The sequence below is a fragment of the Saccostrea echinata genome, unplaced genomic scaffold (assembly GCF_033153115.1).
Source record: "Saccostrea echinata isolate AGI-Se365-2 ecotype Australia unplaced genomic scaffold, CSIRO_AGI_Sech_v1 ptg000054l, whole genome shotgun sequence".
NCBI lineage: Eukaryota > Metazoa > Mollusca > Bivalvia > Ostreida > Ostreidae > Saccostrea > Saccostrea echinata.
The window spans coordinates 47,044,623-47,065,593 of NW_026889803.1; the positions used below are offsets into that span (position 1 = coordinate 47,044,623).

Here is a 20,971-nt window from a genome sequence, read left to right on the forward strand (position 1 = left end):
CAAAGAAATTGTTATGTTTATTGTAATATTGTAAGGACATATAGACCTTCTCCAGGTGCGGATCCAGAATTTCTTTTGGGGATGGGATAGGAGGCAAACTTAAAAAAATTAAAATATCAACCAACTCACAATGTTTCAATATTTGTCCATACAATTTGATGCCATAAATTTTATTTATACTTTTATTGGGGGGGGGGGGAGGGAGTGCACCTCCCCCTTATTCTGCAACCGCATTCATTATTGTAGTGTATATTACATATAGCCACCTCTCATTATATTTTATTATAAAACATCAACATGCAAAATTAACTAACATGTCCTAAAATAAAATGACATTGTTAGATATGTTAATCTTATATAAGAGATTTGAGTATTAAGAGATATATTTCCAACAATCAGAAGTTAATTCTCTCTCGCCGGAAAATAAAGCAGAACAGTAACAAATTCTGACCGTTCTTTTTTATGAATCCACGCTGAAATACATTTAACTTCCAAAGTAAACAGGCACTTAAGTACCACCAGTTTGAATAACATAGAATTATTCTCTGTTTCGTCCATAATTATAAAGCTTGTAAAACTTGCTATGCTATATACAGAGTAAGTACAGGATCATATTCATTAGAGCATAAAATTAAAGATTTTTAAAACTTAATATCAAGCCAGCAGTGATCAAATGTTTAAACTCCGGACACATTATGGCCCAAGTATTGTTTTGTTTCATATTTTTGTAATTTTTGAAGACTTACACACTACAGATATATCAACGTTTTGTTTCAGTTTCCCCTTGATCTTCGTAGGGTATTAAAGCGGTTGTCTTTTCTGTGACATATACTTGATAGATGTTTCTCCGAAAACCTTTATCAAAAACACAAAAAAGAAGGAAGTTTGCAAAGGCTTGGGCACTATCCCCTATACAATGAAAATATACCAAAACAGAATCTGCTTTGACTACAGCATGATTTTCATATGCTTTCGTAATTGTAAAGATGAATCGTGTTGATCCCCAGAGCCTTAGGAGATACAGGATGAAAGGTGTATAACAGAACCGCTCATCCTCTTCCCTGACGATATCTGAATTCCAAAGGCTAGGATCATTTCGCCTCCTCTATGAACAACAGACCAAATTATCTTTCATAAGAAATTAAAATAAAAGAATAAAAAAACAATTTATTATCAACAAGATAATAATGCAATTATTCCTTAGAATTGCAGTAACATTTCGAATATTTCTTACCCTGAGACAATTATCCAGCATAAGTATTATGTACAACGTTCCTGCTACTAGATATGTTGCAAACTCCCATCCTTTCCCTGCAAGGAACATAAAGGCTATGTCTGTGGAGGTGATATTAGTTGCGTTCACTTTTATCCAACACCACTGACCACTGGCTATCATTCCATAGTTTTTGGTACCCTTACTGAAAGTCCCACGTCCGAGTTTGTCACACTTAAGTGCAACAATAGAAATGATCACTATTTGTAGAAAGAGAAGAAAGAACACAGTGTAAAGGAAGGATGAAGATTGAAATGTTCTTCATATATATGTAATTTTTGCAAAAAATTAAACCAAGATGCAACCCAAAACAAAATTTTAAGGCTTCATAACAACTATCGTCCTTTCTGTGTGAAAATTTGATCTCAAGAGACAAAATACTGAAGTGCGTGTAAATTGAAGCTAGTCGTACATTCTAAAGTACTCTGTTTATTCACACTCAGTTTCGTCTCTTTTAAAATAAGCAAACTAGATCTGACGACTTGCCTGGTACTATCCATCCTGCAAAATGATATAAAAAGATGATGTACTTCGATGTCGTCTTAATTTGTTTCATTAAACAGTAAAATAGATGAATTGTTATCACAGACGTCCACATAAATGATGAAACGCTAGAAAATGTCGTTATGAAGCTCTGAACGACGCAGAATGAATCAGAATCCTCGATCTTCTGTTCGCTTAATGACAGATATCTCGTGGTTCCTAAAACTGCCCCACTTGCTTGTAAAATGTCTGCAAATGAAAGGCATATCAACAGAACTCGAACAAATTGTAACCGCTTGATGAAGGTATGTAACAAAATGAGAATCACTCCTCCAAGAATAGAAGCCGATCCACTGATCAATGTCACTACAGATATCGAAATATCCTCTCCCATAATTGTAAGATTAAGTTGTTAAAATCATTTGTTAGATTTTAATTATCCTACATCCCGACAATTTACATTTTTGTTGATAACCTCATCTGTTGAATGCGCTACTTTACAATTATTCTCATTTGGATCCGGTCCTCAATTGAGGAGTGAAGGTCAACAGATTGAAATGTAGTGCATGAAGGAAGATCACATGCCTTACTTTGATTGACAATGATAAAAACAGCTTACTCATATGTGGCACTTGTTGAGTAAAAAAATTATAAAGGTTGAAATACTAGTATCCAAAATTTTCAGTGATAGGTATCAAAGTGGGGTTCAAGCATTGTTTAAAAGGCTCATTATTACAACTGCTTTTAGAAAAATGGTTTGAATTCCAGTATCTAGTAACACAACTTACACTCACAGATCCCTTTCAAAGGATAAAATCCTTCAAAATCACTTTTCAGTTTAATACTTTTAACATTACAGTCAATGGAAGCGAGTTTGATTTCCGTAAATATACTGTATTCAAAAATTCACCAAAAATCTTAAAAATAAAAACAGTGATATATTGCAGGGTCAAGTAAATGTTTAATCAAACCCACATCCTTACTTCTCAGTAAAATATGTTTTTAAATTTCATGATGAATAAATCATGCCCTTGCAACACAACTTTAAAAAACTCATCTGGGGAAAAAAGCTTTTAATCAATATCTTAAAAAACAAAATTGAACTTAAGTCCTTCATTTTAAAAACTAACTGTAGCAATATAGAAAGGCAAAGCTTATTGAGAATATTGAGGTCAATAGACTGGGCAGGCCACGATGTTGTAATTACCGGTATGTTGTTATTAATGATGTATTTTTCTAATTAATTTGCTCTTTGAACCTCCCGGGAGCATTCTCGTTCATAAATACATACCGGTTATCTGGAAAATGGCTGGCTTAAACAGGCCAAATGTTGTTTCTAAAATTTCAACATATTTTTTGCATTTATTTACTCCCGTTTCTTATATACACATACAACCTTAGATCATAATACAGACACGGCTCCAGGAATTTTTTCCAGAGGGTCACCCCCCCCCCCAAAAAAAAATCCAACAAACCCTTCCCCAAACGTGAAAAACCTATTTCGTGGGGAGGGGGGGGTGTTAGTCGTTGACTTCCAAAGCTTCATTCCTATGACTTTTCATACCAACTTTACACAGATCCGCGTTTTCTAGGGTGGGGTGGGGTGGGGTGGGGGGTCCAAGGTCACTTTTAGTTGGTTTAGTATATACATTTAATAACTCTGCAAGTTCCAAAAAGATCCGCCATGTAATACTCAGATGTCGTCGAGATGGTGGACACACTGGCTGTGCACTGTACTTTTCATCGTCTTTTCTCCTTATCTAATCTTTCTTATTTATTCCAATTTCTATCTGACTTTTATCATTTAACACCTGCTTACATGTATTCCATTCACGATTAACAGTCCAATTTTTTCCTCTTCTTGCGTCACTTGCAGGGAGCTTTTTGTTGGCCTGGCGAATAGCGACTGTTTTCTTGGGAACTCTCCTTTTGTATCCCAGCTCTTGAATTTTTCTTTTAATAGAAAGGGAGTCTAGCTAGTAATAGCGCTCAGAACTACTTTAGCGAACAAGCTAGAAAACGTGACGCATTTAGCGCAGAGATGGCGAATGATTACGTCTCTTGACTGTATGCATGATAAAAATGCTTCTTGTTTATACTAATGACGTCACATGGAAAGTTAACTAAAAAGCGAAATGGAATATCCATACATAGCATCTCTGCTACCAATCACACAGAAATTATGATTGTATTCCCTGTTTCAAAAAAAAAAAAAAAAAAAAATTCTCACAAGCATTAACAATTGTCTGTTTCTATACAGTAAAATTACCGTGTAAGCAATGTATACTTGATATTGCTGCAAAAACTTTTTTCTTCAAAACTTTTGAATATTTTTATCTTATATGTTGAAGCTTAACAAGTAAATAAATTGCACAACTACTGATGATTAAAACATCGTTTAGCATCTTTATTAACAGATACTTTGACATAGTCAATTGAGTCATGTGACATGTCCTGCTTCTCTTTAAGTGCCACCTGTTTGATTGACATAAAAGTATTCTCTTTATTTTATAACTGAATTCTTCTATAACTAATAAGCCAATGAACGAAAACTGACTCAGATATATACAAGTTAAGAACTGTGTTCTTTTCATCGTTAGATATAATTAAAGATTTTAAAAACTTAGTAGTGATCAAGAATTCAATTACAGTATACATAATAGTCCTGATTGCTTTTAAATTCTTTACTCTGTAATTTTTGTCGTTATAAATATTACAGTAATATCAAAGTTTTGTTTCAAATTCATTTTGCTCTTTGTATCAATGGTGTTTCCTCCTCTCCTTCATTGCAACACCCATTGAAGAATTGTTTCCGAAAATCTTTATCAAAAACACAAAAAAGAAGAAAGTTGGCAAAGGCTTGTGTACTATCTCCTATACAATGAAAATACACCAGAACAGAATCTGCTTTGACTACAGCATGATTTCCATATGCTTTAGTAATTGTAAAGATGAATCTTGTTGATCCCCAGATCCTTAGGAGATACAGGATGAAAGGCGTATAACAGAACCGTTCATCCTCTTCCTTTACCGTGCCTGAATTCCAAAGGCTTGGGATATTTCGCCTCCTCTACAATAGACCAGATTATTTTTTACCAGGATTAAAATATCAACTTATAATCACAAGGAAAATAAAATAAAACCATTATCATTGCAATTACATGTATTTACCCTTAGATAAGTTTTCATCATAAGTATTATGTACAAAGTTCCGGCTATAAGATATGTTGCAAATTCCCATCCTTTTCCAGCAAGGAACATAAAGGCTGTGTCTGTGGAGGTGAGCTTGGTTGCGTTAACCTTTATCCAACACCACTGACCACTGGCTATCATTCCAGGGTCTTGATCTTTTGTACCCCTATTAAAAGTCCCACGTCCGAGCTTTCCACACACAAGAGCAACAATAGAAATGATCACTGTGTGTAAAAAAAGACTATAGCATACAATCATGCAACGTGTCATTATAATATCATTAATGATAGAGATTGAAGTGTTCTATTTAAAATTGACCTTTATATATATATATATATATATATATATATATATATATATATATATATATATATATATATATATATATATATATATATATATATATATATATATATATATATATATATTAGGGATGTCAACGAATAGTCGACTATTCGACTGTCAGTCGAATGGACCGACGATCGAATAATGAAACGACATTCGAATATTATAATTTTAAAAAAATGCAATAAAAGAATGATAACGATATGGAATTCTCATTTCAAAATTGAGAAACCGTCTTTCCTCGGAGACAGTTGATAAGATAATTTTCCTCTACCAAAAAAACTTGATTTTCCATGTGCGTATAGAAAGTACAGTAATTATAAATGCTTCGCTACCGCGAGAATTAATTATCTACCAGTTACTGCTTGTGTTGTTTTTGTAATAAATCAACCATCAATATATATCTGGGCTTTGTTTGTAAAATAATTAATTGGACTTGATTTTATACGATGTACCAATTATCTTTTATTTTAAGATTGCTCAAATGAGAGGAACACGTGACATGTTTTGACGCTTCGATAATTATTAGAACAATTTGCTTGCATTTTAAATTGTTCATAATTAAGGACATTTTGATAGCCAGAACAATCAATAAATGAATAAACAGTAACTAACTGCTTATCAATTTAACAGCCACCTGGCGTTTGGATAGTGTGAGATTACCCCCCCCCCCCCCCGATTTATTTCACAATAAGCTTTAAAAAAATATCGACTAGCAAATTTGAATGCTAACTAGAATAAAAACTAAGTGCATGTACAGACCAATTTATGAATTCGATTGATGGGGAAATCATGAATTTGGGAATATTAGATTTCTAAATTTATTTCATATAATCTTGCTATCCAACGTTACGCTGCATTAATTTTTTTTGTTACTTTTTAAATAGATTAAGGGTTTTTGAGTTATAAATGCGTCATGTACCAGTGAAGTTTGAAATAAAATTTTATTTTCAGAAAATGTTCCGAATATTCGACTATCGTTCGAATAATGCAATCGAATAATCGACTAAGAAAAATAAATATTTTGACATCCCTAATATATATATATATATATATATATATATATATATATATATATATATATATATATATATATATATATATATATATATATATATATATATGACATATGGCTTTAGGAGACCAAGGAGGATATATTTTCTGGCTTAGGGAGACCACTGGATTAAGGCGACCTTTTTCGGTCTCCCTATTATTTTGACCTCATCAGTATTGCAAATGTCTTTTTATAGATAAATAAACAGTCTGCCATTAAATATTATTAATCTTTAACTCTGTTATTTAACATTCAAAAGTTGTCTAATTCCTATCATCTTCCCTAAAAAAGAAAAGAATGTATAACCTACGTATAATTTCAAAGGATAATTTTTCTGCATTTTGGAGACCATGAAAAACATGCAATTAAACAAAAAATCTAGCATATATATTTTTTCCGCTTTTGATATGTTCAAATGAGTGTTTCTTTAACTTAGTTTTCCACTTTTTATGTTAAAAACCTAAAAAGGAAAAATATTGTAAATTTATGGACCATGTTTTGAATTCTTAGCAAGTGCTTTCCGTCATTTGTTCCGAATGCCATCGGAATGCCTCTTCAGTTTTCAGAAAATGACCTCTGAACACCATGAATGTTGAGAAATTTGGGTAAGTAACTAAAATGATACAGTAATAAGTTGTAATTAAGAATACGCAAGACAAACATTCGTGTTTTTTTTTTGTTTTTGTTTTTGTTTTGTTTTTTTGCCTAGTAATTTAGCTTTTAAGAGAAAAAGTATGATTTTAAATAATCATTAGACTATAGTTCGGTATATAAAATCCTGAAGGAAATTCGAAATAAAGTTAAATGATAGGCCCCTATATTTTTAATTCTTTTATGCAAGTCCACAAACAAATTGCAGAAAATATTTAAAGATTAGGCCGAACGTAGAAAAAAATAGTCTCGCAAGTTGACGCAGCTATGTCGAGCTTAAAAATTTAAATTAAACTTTCTGTAAACATCATGCAGGACATGATCATCATGATATAGTATAAATGAAACAGACCCTGTAAGAAAAAAATAGCTGTAATTTAATAATTATTTATTAATATAATGTGGTCCTCTGCTGTTAAAATACATATGCAGTAAAAAAAGGGTGAAGCAGATTTGATACAATACATGGCTGAAGGAACGTACGAAATGAAATTTAGGTATACTATAGAAAACATTGCTCCTTTATGTTTGGACCCCCTCAATAATAACCTCTGATGATCTATTTTTTACTTTTGCTTTTGGCCCCCCTAAATAATAACCTCTGGTAATGTATTTTTCTTTTGCTTATTAAGAAATTTTTAGTTTGTAGCCTCCCCCAACCTGAAACTGAAAAATGTTGTTTGGTTGTGCTCACCCCCCCCCCTCCAACTAAATTACGTACGGGCCTATTCTCCATCCCTGAGGTTTTCTTTCACCAAAGAAAGATTAATTGGTAACAGTTCAGATATATAGCAATATTTACGGAAGGGAATATTCTCGTTTAATTATGAAGATGTGACAGTAACTAAATGTTACACAGTGAGTGTAACATTTATTTAATATTATTGTAACAGTTAATGTTTACAAATAGTGAAATACTGATACTATGAAATTTTAATGGATATATAGAAAATATACAAGTACAACCATTATTGTAAACCACATACACGAAAAGCTTTTTTTTTTCCAAGCAATTGGAAATTCTTTACAAATCATTATCGCAGCCTATAGTTCCCTTCATTATTTTCAGCAGTTCAGTGACGGAGATAAAATGATCATTTGGGGTTTATACCCCCCCCCCCCACCAAATGAAACTAAAAAATGTTTGGTTTTGGTCCCCTTCAACTGAAATTGATTCCTACTTACCATGCTTACAGGCTTAACTATGAAGATGTGACAGGGAGTGTAAAAACAATAATTGTTCAGACGGATACATAAGCTGATATAAATATCAAATTTTAATGGATAGATAGAAATTAATATACAATTACAACCATTTATTATAAACTACATAAAGATAATTTTTCAAGCAATTTGAAATTCTTCATTTTTTAAGATAATATTGTATTTCGTATATATATATGTTTATAGGTTTATTCGTATCAACAAATCTGTGTACGAGTTAATAACGCACCCTGGGTTCCCTGCATTTTCAGTGACAGAGAACCAGGTATAAGAATGCAGGGAAACAAGCCTTGTTACAAGGTTTGAGGTTTGTTTATTTTATATTTTAATTTACACTTTTTTAAAATTATTATGCAAAACTCTGTGTGCAGATGAATATTTACATTTTAATGTTATAAGTCGTTTTGTGGTTCATTTATTTGCGGTGACTGTCCCACGTGTGTTTACCTGTTTACATTCACCTACTGACAAAATATACCTTCTGTAATCATGACTGTTGTAATCTTGTTTTTATGTTAGTTTACCATATGTAACTTGACTGTTGTATAGATTTATAGCGATCACTGCAAGCTTTTAATATTTATGTGAAGAGAAATTTCAGACTATCAATCACAGGCACTTGTTTCATATACGGTGCACCCCTACTTATTTTTATCACAAGGTATCTAACTCAATTTTAGGCACCCTGCTTCAAGCTCGTATTTTGTTCATATATCAATCATTAACCTACTTTAAAATGACATTGTTCGCTTCATGAGACTTTTTTCTTGTCAAATAGATCGTTTCAGACGTCTCTGGTCGAGACTCTTTATTGTAGAGCACTCATTTATTCCTCGAAAATTACCTCGATACATTGTTAAATTTAAGACTTTAGATGGGATACAACTTCCAGTTGGGGTAGAATAAAACCAGAGACTTCCAAGTATTCCATTCCGAGGTCTCTGGTTTTATCCTTCATTTATAACCCTAACCGCAAATTTGTTTAGAAAATTACCTTGATACATCTTAAGACTTTAGATGATACAAATTTCATTTTTTTCACAGGTCACAGGGTTTCAACTTAAAAAATAAAAATTCTCACCGTTAAGATATGTTGGAAATTTTAGCGTGATATGTTGATAATTTGCCAAATTATTATGTAATAAAAGGGACTTTATATGATCACCCGGCGCTGTCACTTTAGTTCAGTCTTCACAACAATTCTTTTTCAGCACATGCCCTTCGGGCATGTAGACCTATCATTTTTACCCAGCGCATTCAAATTTGTACATGCCCTACTCAAAATTCTTACATTTACCAGTATTGTGCTACAAAAAAAAAACATTAGGTATAAAGGTTTTATATTAATTTTTTCAGCATTGTATTTCTCCGTGACTGTACCACGTGTGTTTATTCACCGTGATTGCCATTTTCTAAAGCGTTTTTGTTCATTAATAACTTTTGAGTTGCATGCTGGTCATTTGTTGGCAGGTTTAGCTGAACTGAATTTCAGAAATGGGATCATGACTGTAGTGCCACAGTATGTGGCATCGATGAACGTCTCGTAATTTAGCAAGAAACTTCGAGAAAACAAATAGGTTAAACTAAACACTTCAATGATTAGATTGACAATCATTTGACAGGTCGTATCGAGAATGTAGACAGGCAATCCATCTAAGACATTACATATAGCAACGTTTACGGGAATAATGGGGGTAGGACAGAATAAATGGCAAGTAAAGATCGTACAATGAAAGAAGATTCACATATGCCCTCTTCGGACATGTAATTTGACAATTTTTACATGCCCAGCTGCAAATTTAACAGGTCCCTGGCATTGGACTCCCGGGTTATTTGGAAGACTGTTAGTTTAGTTTCATGAGGTCCGACAACATTGTTTCTCAATGTCTGCTCCCTCTACCCCATACACTTATCTTGATAAAATTATATAAATTATATTATTAATTACCCTGGTATATAAATTGTATAAACCGGTCTTGTTATAAATTATATAAACTGGTCTTGTTTATATAATTTTACAATGTCATAAACAGCTGCTTAAGTGCATATAATATTGTATTAAATGGATTTATATATAGGATTAGGGAAAGATCCTCACTTGATTATGCCAGCATATTTTGCTCGTAGGAGTTTATTATCTACCACACATGATCATTGTCACTTTTGGACGTGAATGACTTTTGACACCCTAACTTCAGTTCAAATCAACGTTAACTTTATGTGACGTCTTTCTGAATCTTTTTTGGCATGTAACTTGGGTAAAAACAATTAAAGTACTCTCGATGCATTTGATTTCTCTTAGCCCGTTTAAACATTTCCTAGGTCTATACCAGTTTTTGCAGGGGCGAAACTATATAGAAGTTGGAAAAGAAACCTATCCCCTTTTTGACGTATTTGGTTTTCAAGGGGTGAAAATTTTCAATGTTACACTCAACTACATGCAACATTTATTATATTATACTGAATGTTTTATACAAATACAAATAATAGTGAACCTTGAGCGCATAAATCTGCGCAGTCACTATTTTTTGGAATATCACCCGTCGTCAAGCAATGTTGACTGTTGCGACACTGGAGGGCGTGGCTTCATTATTCAGTGGGTAATAGTGCTTTTTAACAAATGTTTCTTGACGAATCAGATTGATTCATTTAATATACCTGAAAGTACAATATTAATTAATTGTCATCATTTTCCTATATTAGCTTTTTACTGGTAATGGTTTTGAAATGATAGGAACATGCACTGTTCAAAAAGTCTTAAAATGTTGTTTTGGCTCAATTTCTTTGTTAGATTACTGTGTTGAACTAAGGCAGGTCAATTAAAGTAACATGATCCAATAGATTCCATGTACATTTAGTACTGTAAAGTAGACAAATTTATTGTTTTCACAAATATTTCTCAAATATTGATTTAAGTTGGTCTCCTGAAGGATGTATTAATGCAATTGGTCTGCTTAAGGTATAATATAGACATGCATATTTTATTTTGAATTTGTATTATGTCAATCATTAGAAATATATGGATCTTAATTAAAAAACATTGTTTTTATTAGAATTTAAGATATGTATAATAGGCATATATTCTTCATGTTTTTCCATAGTTAAGTCCTTTTTTACAGGGTCTCTGCTAGAATCATGTGGACCCCAGTGTAACACATCTATGGAAAGAGAGAAAATCTCAGCTCAAGGGTCAACATGTCTTTATTCCAAGAAAGGTAAATTGATAATTTTTTTCTGCTAAAATACTCTTTTATAAATTATATTATTATACTTTCATGTTAAATACTAAAATCTGATTGGTTTAGACACATTTAACAATCCGTAATATTACCCTCAGCGTTAGCAACACACTTGACAACGGGTAACATTACGAAAATATCACATGTGTTCAAATCATGCGCGTACGGTTCACCGTAGAATTCTCAAAACGTCGGTTGTGCGTTTGAAAGAAACCGAGTAAACGACATCAATAAAAGCTTGCGTCCGATGTGGCTTACTTGAAAAAGACAAACAACAGACGAAACATCCTTGCGAGTGCTAACTTTAGATGATAAAGGACTTTTTGAGTAGCAAACAAACAATAAAGAGGTTGGTAAATCTTTTCCGAAGCTTTTTTATTGAGAAAAATAGACGCGGGGAGTTTGAAAGCTTTCTAAGCGTGAACTTAACGACGATCTCCGAATTTTTTAATGACATCCGAAATCAATAAGACATTCAGTATAATAAAATAAATAGTGCACGTTTTTGAGGGTAACAGTTGAAATTGACACCCCTCGGAAAACCATTGTCAACCTCCGCTGACGCGTCGGTTGACAATGGTTTTCCTTGGGGTGTCAATTTCAACTGTTACCCTCAAAAACGTGCACTATTTATATAATATCAATGCAAAAGAATGAACAAACAACATACCTAACAACATTTTGAAAATGAAAGTGCAATAACAGTTAATAATTATGATCAATTGAATGAATGTTAGGCCAACTTTTTTTTATATTCTGTTTTACGGGAGCGCCGACCCTAATTTGGGCTAAAATGAAATAAAAATAAAAGTCCCCAATTCAAGTTTTATTTTTATTTCTCCCGCCGATAGTTTATTTATAGTCTCTGAAAAAATAAAAGAAATATAAATAACCTTTTTACAAGCCTTTCAAAATGCGATTTGTCATTGGCTGAGGTAAATAGATTCATCCAATCACAGTATTCGTTGCGTGAAGAGTCACTGCACAGCATAGCGCCAAAATGTCAGAATCGGAGGGTTTCACGTGTTTTTAAATAGTCAGTTTAAAAAGTGACGTGTCAATGTTATATATTAGAAAAAGTATAAATTTTAATGAAAGATTGAATGAAATAGACGAATCAGTGATCTTGATCAAATGTCATGCGGAGGGCCACGTGGAAATCGAGGTTCTGTCAACCGCTTGTTTTGAAAGGTTCTGAGTACGTATTATCTTTGACAATTGCTTCAATACATTGAAATACGTCTTGAAGATTTTTTAAACTTAATTTTAAGACAGAAATGTTTTCTTTTACAAGTAACGACAGAACACTAGAACTATGTAGAACTGGTAGAAAGTGGCGTGACTGAGGAAATTCGAGTCACAACTTTCACTCGTTTTATGACAAATATTGGAATTCAGAATTACCTACGAAGATATATCAGTATATATGCTTGATGCTTGATTGATACAAGACATTATCTCCTTTTTTATTGCTTTATGGAATTTTGCGTGCTATGTAACAAATTAATGTACATTGATTGTTCAGCGTATTCATATCAGCTGATGTAGTGTATATGTATAGCTCTTGTTTAGTAAAACAACTTTTTTTTTACCACTAGGGAAAAGTATTGTTGTAAATGATACGCCCTTACAAATATTATTTCAATTCAAGACCTGGTTTCTTTTTTCATTCAACAGTTGTGGATTAGAACCATTTTCAACAATTAAATTTTTAAATTCTGCAGTAAACAGAATATTGTCATGTGTATTTTACATGTGTATACTATGGGAAAGATGTGTATTTTCTACAATTATATTGAAAGTTAGCATGCTCAGAAAGAAAACATAAGGATAAAAAGATATATATACTACAGATTGAGGAAGTTTGAATATGTTTTCAATAGAGATATTGTGGTACGTTTTTTCAACCTACGTATATATTAATTGGAAGTGCGTTGAAAAAAAAAATATTATTCAACTTTTCTTTTTTTCATGTCTCATGTGCACTTCTGTGAATTAATTTATTTTAGCTGATCCATTGAATGTCTCACTGTATTTTCTACATAACTTTGCCAGAACTAGTCCAAAATCCTCAGATCTTGTAATTTGCTGAATACCGAAAAATAAAAGATTCTGAAAAGTTTATGAGGGGTGTGACAGAAGTCCTATAGGTTTACTGTGGTGACAATATGATATTTGACATTTGAGAGAAGACTATAGATTTGTATGTTTGATTTGCATTAATGTTAGAAACTGCAAGCTTTATACTAGAAATGCACCCCTGCTCCAAATATCTAAGAGAAAGTTAAATTTAAAATAGTTCATTGATCCATTAACAGTACCAATTCTGTGTTTTGTGTACATAAGTTTTTTTTCTAACAAATTAAGGTCATACAAATAAAATTCCAACCTTAATTAAAAATAAAAAATTTTATTGCATTTTTTCATTTTATTTTTATTTTTCTGACCGACTGCTTAAATTCCGAGCTTTTATTTTTATTTTTATTTCGACCCCCCGACTCAAATTTTTGAAAAAAATTCCCGTAAAACAGAAAATAAAAAAATGTTGGCCTTAATAATCCAATCAAAGTCCTTGTTGTATATCATTTTTGCTAGGGCTGTGTATTGAGCAAAAAAAAAGAAGAAGACATTTTTTAATGCGATATGCAATATATTGGATTCTTTAACAATTCTGTCAAAAAAGTCTTATAAATCATTATGCATGAATTTTATAAAAATAATAATTGTTTTGCAACTCATTTTTAATTTTTTGTCTCACTGTCTTTAAAAATTACACTTCAAATTCAAACTTTTCTTGACTGTAAAATCAACATGCTAAGTAAAGTTGTCTATGTATTTTTAGCTCACCTGAGCTGAAAGCTCAAGTGAGCTTTTCTGATCACCCGTTGTCCGTCGTCCGTCCGTCTGTCCGTCTGTCCGTCCGTCTGTAAACTTTTCACATTTTCGACATCTTCTCAAGAACCAATGGGCCAATTTTAACCAAACTTGGTACAAAGCAACCTTGGGTGAAGGGGAGTTTAAATTGTTAAAAAGAAGGGCCAAGTCCCGTTCAAAGGGGAGATAATCAAGAAAATACAAAAATTGGGTGGGGTCATTAAAAAATCTTCTTCTCAAGAACCACTGGGCCAGAAAAGCTGAAACTTATGTGGAAGCATGCTGAGGAAGTATAAATTCTAAATTGTTCAAATCATGACCCCCGGGGGTAGGGCGGGGCCACAATAGGGAATCCAAGTTTTACATTGAAATATATAGGAAAAATCTTTAAAAATCTTCTTCTCAAGAACCACTGGGCCTGAAAAGCTGAAACTTATGTGGAAGCATGCTGGGGTAGTGTAGATTCTAAATTGTTCAAATCATGACCCCCGGGGGTAGGGCGGGGCCACAATAGGGAATCCAAGTTTTACATTGAAATATATAGGAAAAATCTTTAAAAATCTTCTTCTCAAGAACCACTTGGCCTGAAAAGCTGAAACTTATGTGGAAGCATGCTGGGGTAGTGTAGATTCTAAATTGTTCAAATCATGACCCCCTGGGGTAGGGCGGGGCCACAATAGGGAATCCAAGTTTTACATTGAAATATATAGGAAAAATCTTTAAAAATTTTCTTCTCAAGAACCACTTGGCCTGAAAAGCTGAAACTTATGTGGAAGCATGCTGGGGTAGTGTAGATTCTAAATTGTTCAAATCATGACCCCCGGGGGGTAGGGCGGGGCCACAATAGGGAATCCAAGTTTTACATTGAAATATATAGGAAAAATCTTTAAAAATCTTCTTCTCAAGAACCACTGGGCCAGAAAAGCTGAAACTTATGTGGAAGCATGCTGGGGTAGTGTAGATTCTAAATTGTTCAAATCATGACCCCCGGGGGTAGGGCGGGGCCACAATAGGGAATCCAAGTTTTACATTGAAATATATAGGAAAAATCTTTAAAAATTTTCTTCTCAAGAACCACTGGGCCAGAAAAGCTGAAACTTGTGTGGAAGCATGCTGGGGTAGTGTAGATTCTAAATTGTTCAAATCATGACCCCCGGGGGTAGGGTGGGGCCACAATAGGAAATCCAAGTTTAACATTGAAATATATAGGAAAAATCTTTAAAAATCTTCTTCTCAAGAACCACTTGGCCTGAAAAGCTGAAACTTATGTGGAAGCATGCTGGGGTAGTGTAGATTCCAAATTGTCCAAATCATGACCCCCGGGGGTAGGGCGGGGCCACAATAGGAAATCCAAGTTTTACATTGAAATATATAGGAAAAATCTTTAAAAATCTTCTTCTCAAGAAACACTGGGCCAGATAAGCTGAAACTTACTTGGAAGCATCCTGGGGTAGTGTAGATTCCAATTGTTCAAATCATGACCCCTGGGGATAGGGCGGGGCCACAATAGGTACTACAGGGGGGGGGGGGAGAAATCAGGTGAAAAACAGCAAGGCCAAAGTTACTCAGGTGAGCGCTGTGGCCCATGGGCCTCTTGTTATGATTTTGTAATAATCATCTAAGATGTGCTACCTCCTTAATGATTATATCATTTTTGATCAGTTTTAATTCAAAACAGTTAAATATAATCTTTGGTGATTGAAATTCCCAACTTTTTCACAGAATTACATAAAAAAACTGCCTGCCCAAAATGTATTGGAATTAAGTTATTTTTTGGATACGATATATTCATTAATCTAGATATGTATCAATATATTTGGTGCAGCCCTAATTATTGCTGGTTCATAAATAACTAAAAAATAAACAAATGCCAAATGTTGGCATGGTTGGCATTGCAACTGTATCTTACACATTCAAATCAGGCCATTCTTACAAGTTTTGAAACATGTTGGATTCTTCACTAGTGCCGCTACTACAGAGAAGACAGCTTGTTTATAAACTGTGTCATTCAAAGTTTCAGTATATATATGAGAAACACAACAAATCTGAATGCTTAGCCATTACACTAAATGATGAATCTACTTTATTGTGTTATTTATTGACATTTGACAATCATGATTTATAAATCATTTTGAAATTTTTAAAAACAAATTAAAGCAATTCCCATCAATTCCTCCCTAGACAAATATATTAATGATAATTTTTACAGCAATACCTTGCTGTAAATTTCAATTCAAGTGATTTGATTTTTGATTTTTTTTTGTTTGTTTGTTTGTACATTTATGGTTAATTTATCCTTAGAAAAAAATTAATAAGAAAGTAATTTTATTAAAATTTTATAACTTAAATAATGTCTAGATTCATGTATTGAATCATAAAATTGTTTTGAGAGATGTATCGTATCATAATGTCTGTGTATTATCCAAACCCAATATACCTACATATCACGATGTATCATTTCAGCATTTATTTGTTAGTGTTGTTTGATTTGTTTTGTATATGCCCTTTCCTGCTCAGAAAGCAGAAAGCAGAAGTTCTTGCTTCATAATTGTCACTCAAGACCTGAAACTGTATTAGAAATCTGTATGACGTGTGAAATTTCATATCTGTTTTGACATAGTTGTTAATTTGTATAACAAAATGCAATAATACAACACAATTGATTTAATAGCATTAATTTTTGTATCAGCAAAAAAAAAAAAAAAATATTTTCCCTACCTACTGACCCAAGTGTTTAAAGACTCAATCGGCAATGCCAAACCAACAATTTTTTAATTGTGGCCTTATCCACTGATATTTCTTTTGTTCTGATTCTTAGTTTCTTTTGTTCTGATTTTTTGTTCATTGAAAAAAATTGACGCCTTTTCTTTAATTCCTTAATTTTCAAGTTGAAGAGTGCATCCCGACAATCAGTTATGATGTTACAGTGTCCACTGTCCAATCCGACAACTGTGCAATCCAGCACACTGGACTTTCCGACCATTAAAACTTAAATATTTTATTCCCAAAAATTTCTTTATAATATATATAGAATAAAACACTGTATATTCCGACCACTGTACATTCCGAATTCTGGTGCTTTTTGTCGACAAGACTAGATAATTACCTTATGATTTTACCTGGGTAATTCGACATAATTATACATTTGTACCATAATTAGTCGCTAGTTCCATTTGGGCACAAGCTTGGTCTACTTAGTAGTTAATTACATGTATTAGTTTGATGGTGTTTATATAAACAATAAATGAACTGTGTTTGAATTTAAAAATTAGGCAATCAGTACTCTTCGTTGTTATCAATTTTATTCTCGCATTGACAAAATAGCATCCACGCGATAGAAAATAAAAAGGAGTACCTGATATTTAGATTGCCTTTACCTAACAGAATAAATAAGATTTTTTGCTTGAAATTGAAATCAAACATGCAGTCAGAGTCCTTTAAAGTCATGTCTCCCTAAAAAATGAGTACAGCAAACTACTGTATAACATGTAGACAACACACAATTTGAAGACAGCATCTCGTCTAATAGAAAATGTTTCATTTCCGGGTTAATATACACTGAATTAAGTGAGACTGTGCACATAAAAGATTTGCAGGAAGCAAAAAACTTCCACTTTAAGTAGACCCATTAAATTTTAAAATGTTAATGTTGTTTGATAAAAATTAAATCGCAATAACAATGTTTTAGAGGTACGTCCCATTTGTTTGAAAAGTCACGAGAGGGTATTAATAGCACAGTCTATCTTGAGAAGTTAACAATGCAGAAAAAATCGGAGAGAAATGTAGTGTAGAAAAAAAAATAAAACCACTGTTTACAGAAGGTAGACAAAATATTTAAAATCTACTGTTAGTAAGTAAAATGCTAAAAATTAAATTGCAACAACTCGAAGTGATTGGCAGTTCCATCTGTTTTGCACGTTTAAAAGAAATTATCATATATTACTACAGAGTTTACTAGTGCTGTAACAAATGATGTGTCTCAAAGAAATGTTAATCAGCCGAAGGTATATTTTATACAACAAAGAAACACACACACACACACACTTTGACAATTAAATACACATGTACTCTTAACCTAACGAAAATTTTTTTTTTTTTCTGTATGAAGTCACCTGACATTTATCATAATGCTCAGAAATATTCAACACTGGGTAATCCGACACACTGTCTAATCTGACATTGATTTTATTCCCCTTCAACATGTTGGATAAGACAGGTTTCACAGTATATCAATGACGTAATGTATGCAATATATAAATAACTGTCCCACCTGCCTGCTAATGTGGAAACAAAACTTCCCTCCATAACAAAAGAGTGCACCAATGGAGATCATTCGGCAAACCTCGGCTGATTCCGTCACCTTCATCAAACGTTTGATGAGGTACGAATCGGCCGAGGTGTGCCGAGTGCAATGGAGATAATCTCGAAACTTGTGTAGTAAGATCAACTCCTAACAATGCACCACTTTTCAGCATTTATATTCATTGCTTAAGGGTTTATTCTTACTAATGAAATAAGTTGTGGTGATGCCTATATTTACTGTAAGACATTTGTAATAATGAAGCATTTGTGAGATGTACCCTTTATCAGTTATTTACAAACAAGGCATTTGAAGAGGATGAGCACAGTGCATTTTTTTTTATCTGAAGTTAAGGTGATTTTAAGCAAAAAACATTTCTTGTCCATATTTAGAAAGCAAAATATTTTGACTTAGTTTAAAGTTTTATAAACCCATTAAACTTGTTAAAAAATTAAGTATGTAAACTAAATTTTGAATAAAGAGTTGGTCCTCTGTGTAAAACTTGCTCTGTGAGCAAGTTGGAATTACAATGCCTTTCACGATTCCTTCACAAAAAATGGGGTGATGACCCACAATATTAATAAATGTAGATTAAACATCCTATTTATGTCAGTTATTGTATTAAATGAGCTTTCAACCATTTTATGCTTTATGGTTTTAAATAATATTTTATATTTCATAAATTAGACAGTGAAATTTGCAAAAAAAAAAAAAAAAATTATTGATTTTTAAACTGTTGTTACATTTAGGAATGTGGGTATATGTACATATCCTGTTCAAGTCTTTGTGTATCACATTATATCACGATATACTTCAGACAAATTAGTACACCCGTAGTTTTGAATACAATTCATACATTGATTTCATTTGCCGCAATGGTCTCTTTAATATTGCAATAATGCATTTGGTCTTCCTAATGCATGTATAATGCAGGTACTGTATATACTCTATGTCCAACTTATAGGTGAGTCATAAAAAGATTAGTATTTTGAAACCAGGTTAAAACATCAGAGCATTGATTTGAAATTGTCAATTGATTCTGGCAAAAAGTTGTATCGATTTATAAGCGGGTCAATAGCAAATCCCTCCAAAATAACCTCAAAAAATACAACTGATTTATAGGCAGACCACCTTATAGGCGAGCATATACAGTATAGTTTTTGTTGAATTTTGCTAACAGCAAAACACTATGAATAATGAATTTTGGAAAAAAAGATTATTAAGTTTAATGATGCATGTATGTAGTATAGAAATATTGTTCATATGCCTGTACATGGTACAAATATGCATTTTACAGAGTGTACATATGCCAGAATCATATGGACCGCAGACTGGCCCTGGTGATTCCGTTAAGAAAAAAGAGGAAAAATCAGTGCTTGTGCTCATTGGTCATTGGACAAAGGTAAATAGATTTATTTCATGAAACTAAACATGTAAATTACTAGGATATTAAAATATCACAATTAAAATACATGTACTGATTTATATATATATGGATATCAGTTGGTCTCCTTGATGCAGTTATATGCATTTGTTATCCCTTTTAAGTGGATCTTTTAAATATTATGCAGTTTATTTAGAAGCTCTTTATTATCTGCACTGTTCACTTTTACAGGGTGTATGCCAGAATTTTTTGAAGAACAGTCTGAATCTGACATGGAAAAAATGAAGAAAAACAGCCTTCCTGTTTATAAATCTACATTCTGACAAAGGGTAATTTTGTTTAGTTCAATTAGAAGTGCACATTTAATTTCAGTTGCTTTCCTTAATGATATATTATAGCATTTTTATTCCCTTATGAACAATATGTATACTTGTAAAGCATGTATCACAAAATCTTCTGCAAACAAAGTTTTGGGTGTATATTGCTTGTTGCTTAACGTCCCTCTTGAGAATTTTTCACTCATATGGAGACGCCACCACTTGCTGGTGGAGAGCTGCAAATTTTTGTCCTATACTCAGCACTTACGGCCATTGAGCATTGAGGGATCTTTATCGAGCCAGCACCTACTGTGACACGGGACCTCAGTTAATACGTCTGTCTCATCTGAAGAACGGGTCTCCACATTCCACAGTGGGATTCAAACTCGCTATGTAAGGATCAGCTTCTTTCTCCGCGACTCTAGAGTAGACGCTCTAACCACTGCATCTGCTCTACTTTGGCAACTTTGGGTGTATATAAGCATGGTTGTATATATGCATAGGAATCATCATGTCCATCTGTCTGTTCATGTGTTTGGCCACTTGTGTGACTAGCTTTTTTGTTCCAATTCTGGCTGAGATAAATTGATTTAGGTCATCTAAATACAAACAAATTAAGGGAAATTACTATGGTA

General features: G+C 32.9%; 1 protein-coding gene and 1 long non-coding RNA gene across 4 annotated transcripts; one reads left to right on the forward strand and one right to left on the reverse strand.

Annotated features, from left to right (window-relative positions):
- Window positions 1-345: 345 nt before the first annotated feature.
- On the reverse strand, window positions 346-4,995 carry LOC133171614 (uncharacterized). 2 transcript variants are annotated; one of them, XR_009718824.1, is made up of 2 exons: window positions 4,928-4,995; window positions 346-1,105 (listed from the first exon to the last, which is right to left on the reverse strand). XR_009718824.1 is itself a non-coding variant. In XM_061306401.1 (2 exons), the coding sequence occupies exons 1-2, from the start codon at window positions 1,394-1,396 to the stop codon at window positions 761-763; spliced, it is 507 nt and encodes a 168-aa protein (XP_061162385.1). In that variant the 5' UTR covers window positions 1,397-1,666; the 3' UTR covers window positions 346-760. The 2 variants fall into 2 exon arrangements, 1 of the variants encoding a protein (XP_061162385.1); XM_061306401.1 differs by lacking the exon at window positions 4,928-4,995 and adding an exon at window positions 1,235-1,666.
- Window positions 4,996-8,440: 3,445 nt separating this feature from the next.
- Window positions 8,441-20,370, forward strand: LOC133171771 (uncharacterized). 2 transcript variants are annotated; one of them, XR_009718864.1, is made up of 4 exons: window positions 8,441-8,529; window positions 11,342-11,437; window positions 19,933-20,037; window positions 20,251-20,370. It is a non-coding gene; the product is annotated as an uncharacterized LOC133171771 (long non-coding RNA). The 2 variants fall into 2 exon arrangements; XR_009718865.1 differs by having other exon boundaries at window positions 8,489-8,522.
- The last annotated feature ends 601 nt before the right edge of the window (window positions 20,371-20,971 follow it).

What these genes read in the sequence shown, in the direction of transcription:
- LOC133171614 (XM_061306401.1), bottom strand. Translation starts at nt 1,396, where the DNA reads ATGATAGCCAGTGGTCAGTGGTGTTGGATAAAAGTGAACGCAACTAAT. An exon ending in TGCTGGATAATTGTCTCAGG is followed by an intron (nt 1,106 to 1,234) that starts GTAAGAAATATT and finishes TGTTGTTCATAG; the next exon opens with AGGAGGCGAAATGATCCTAG.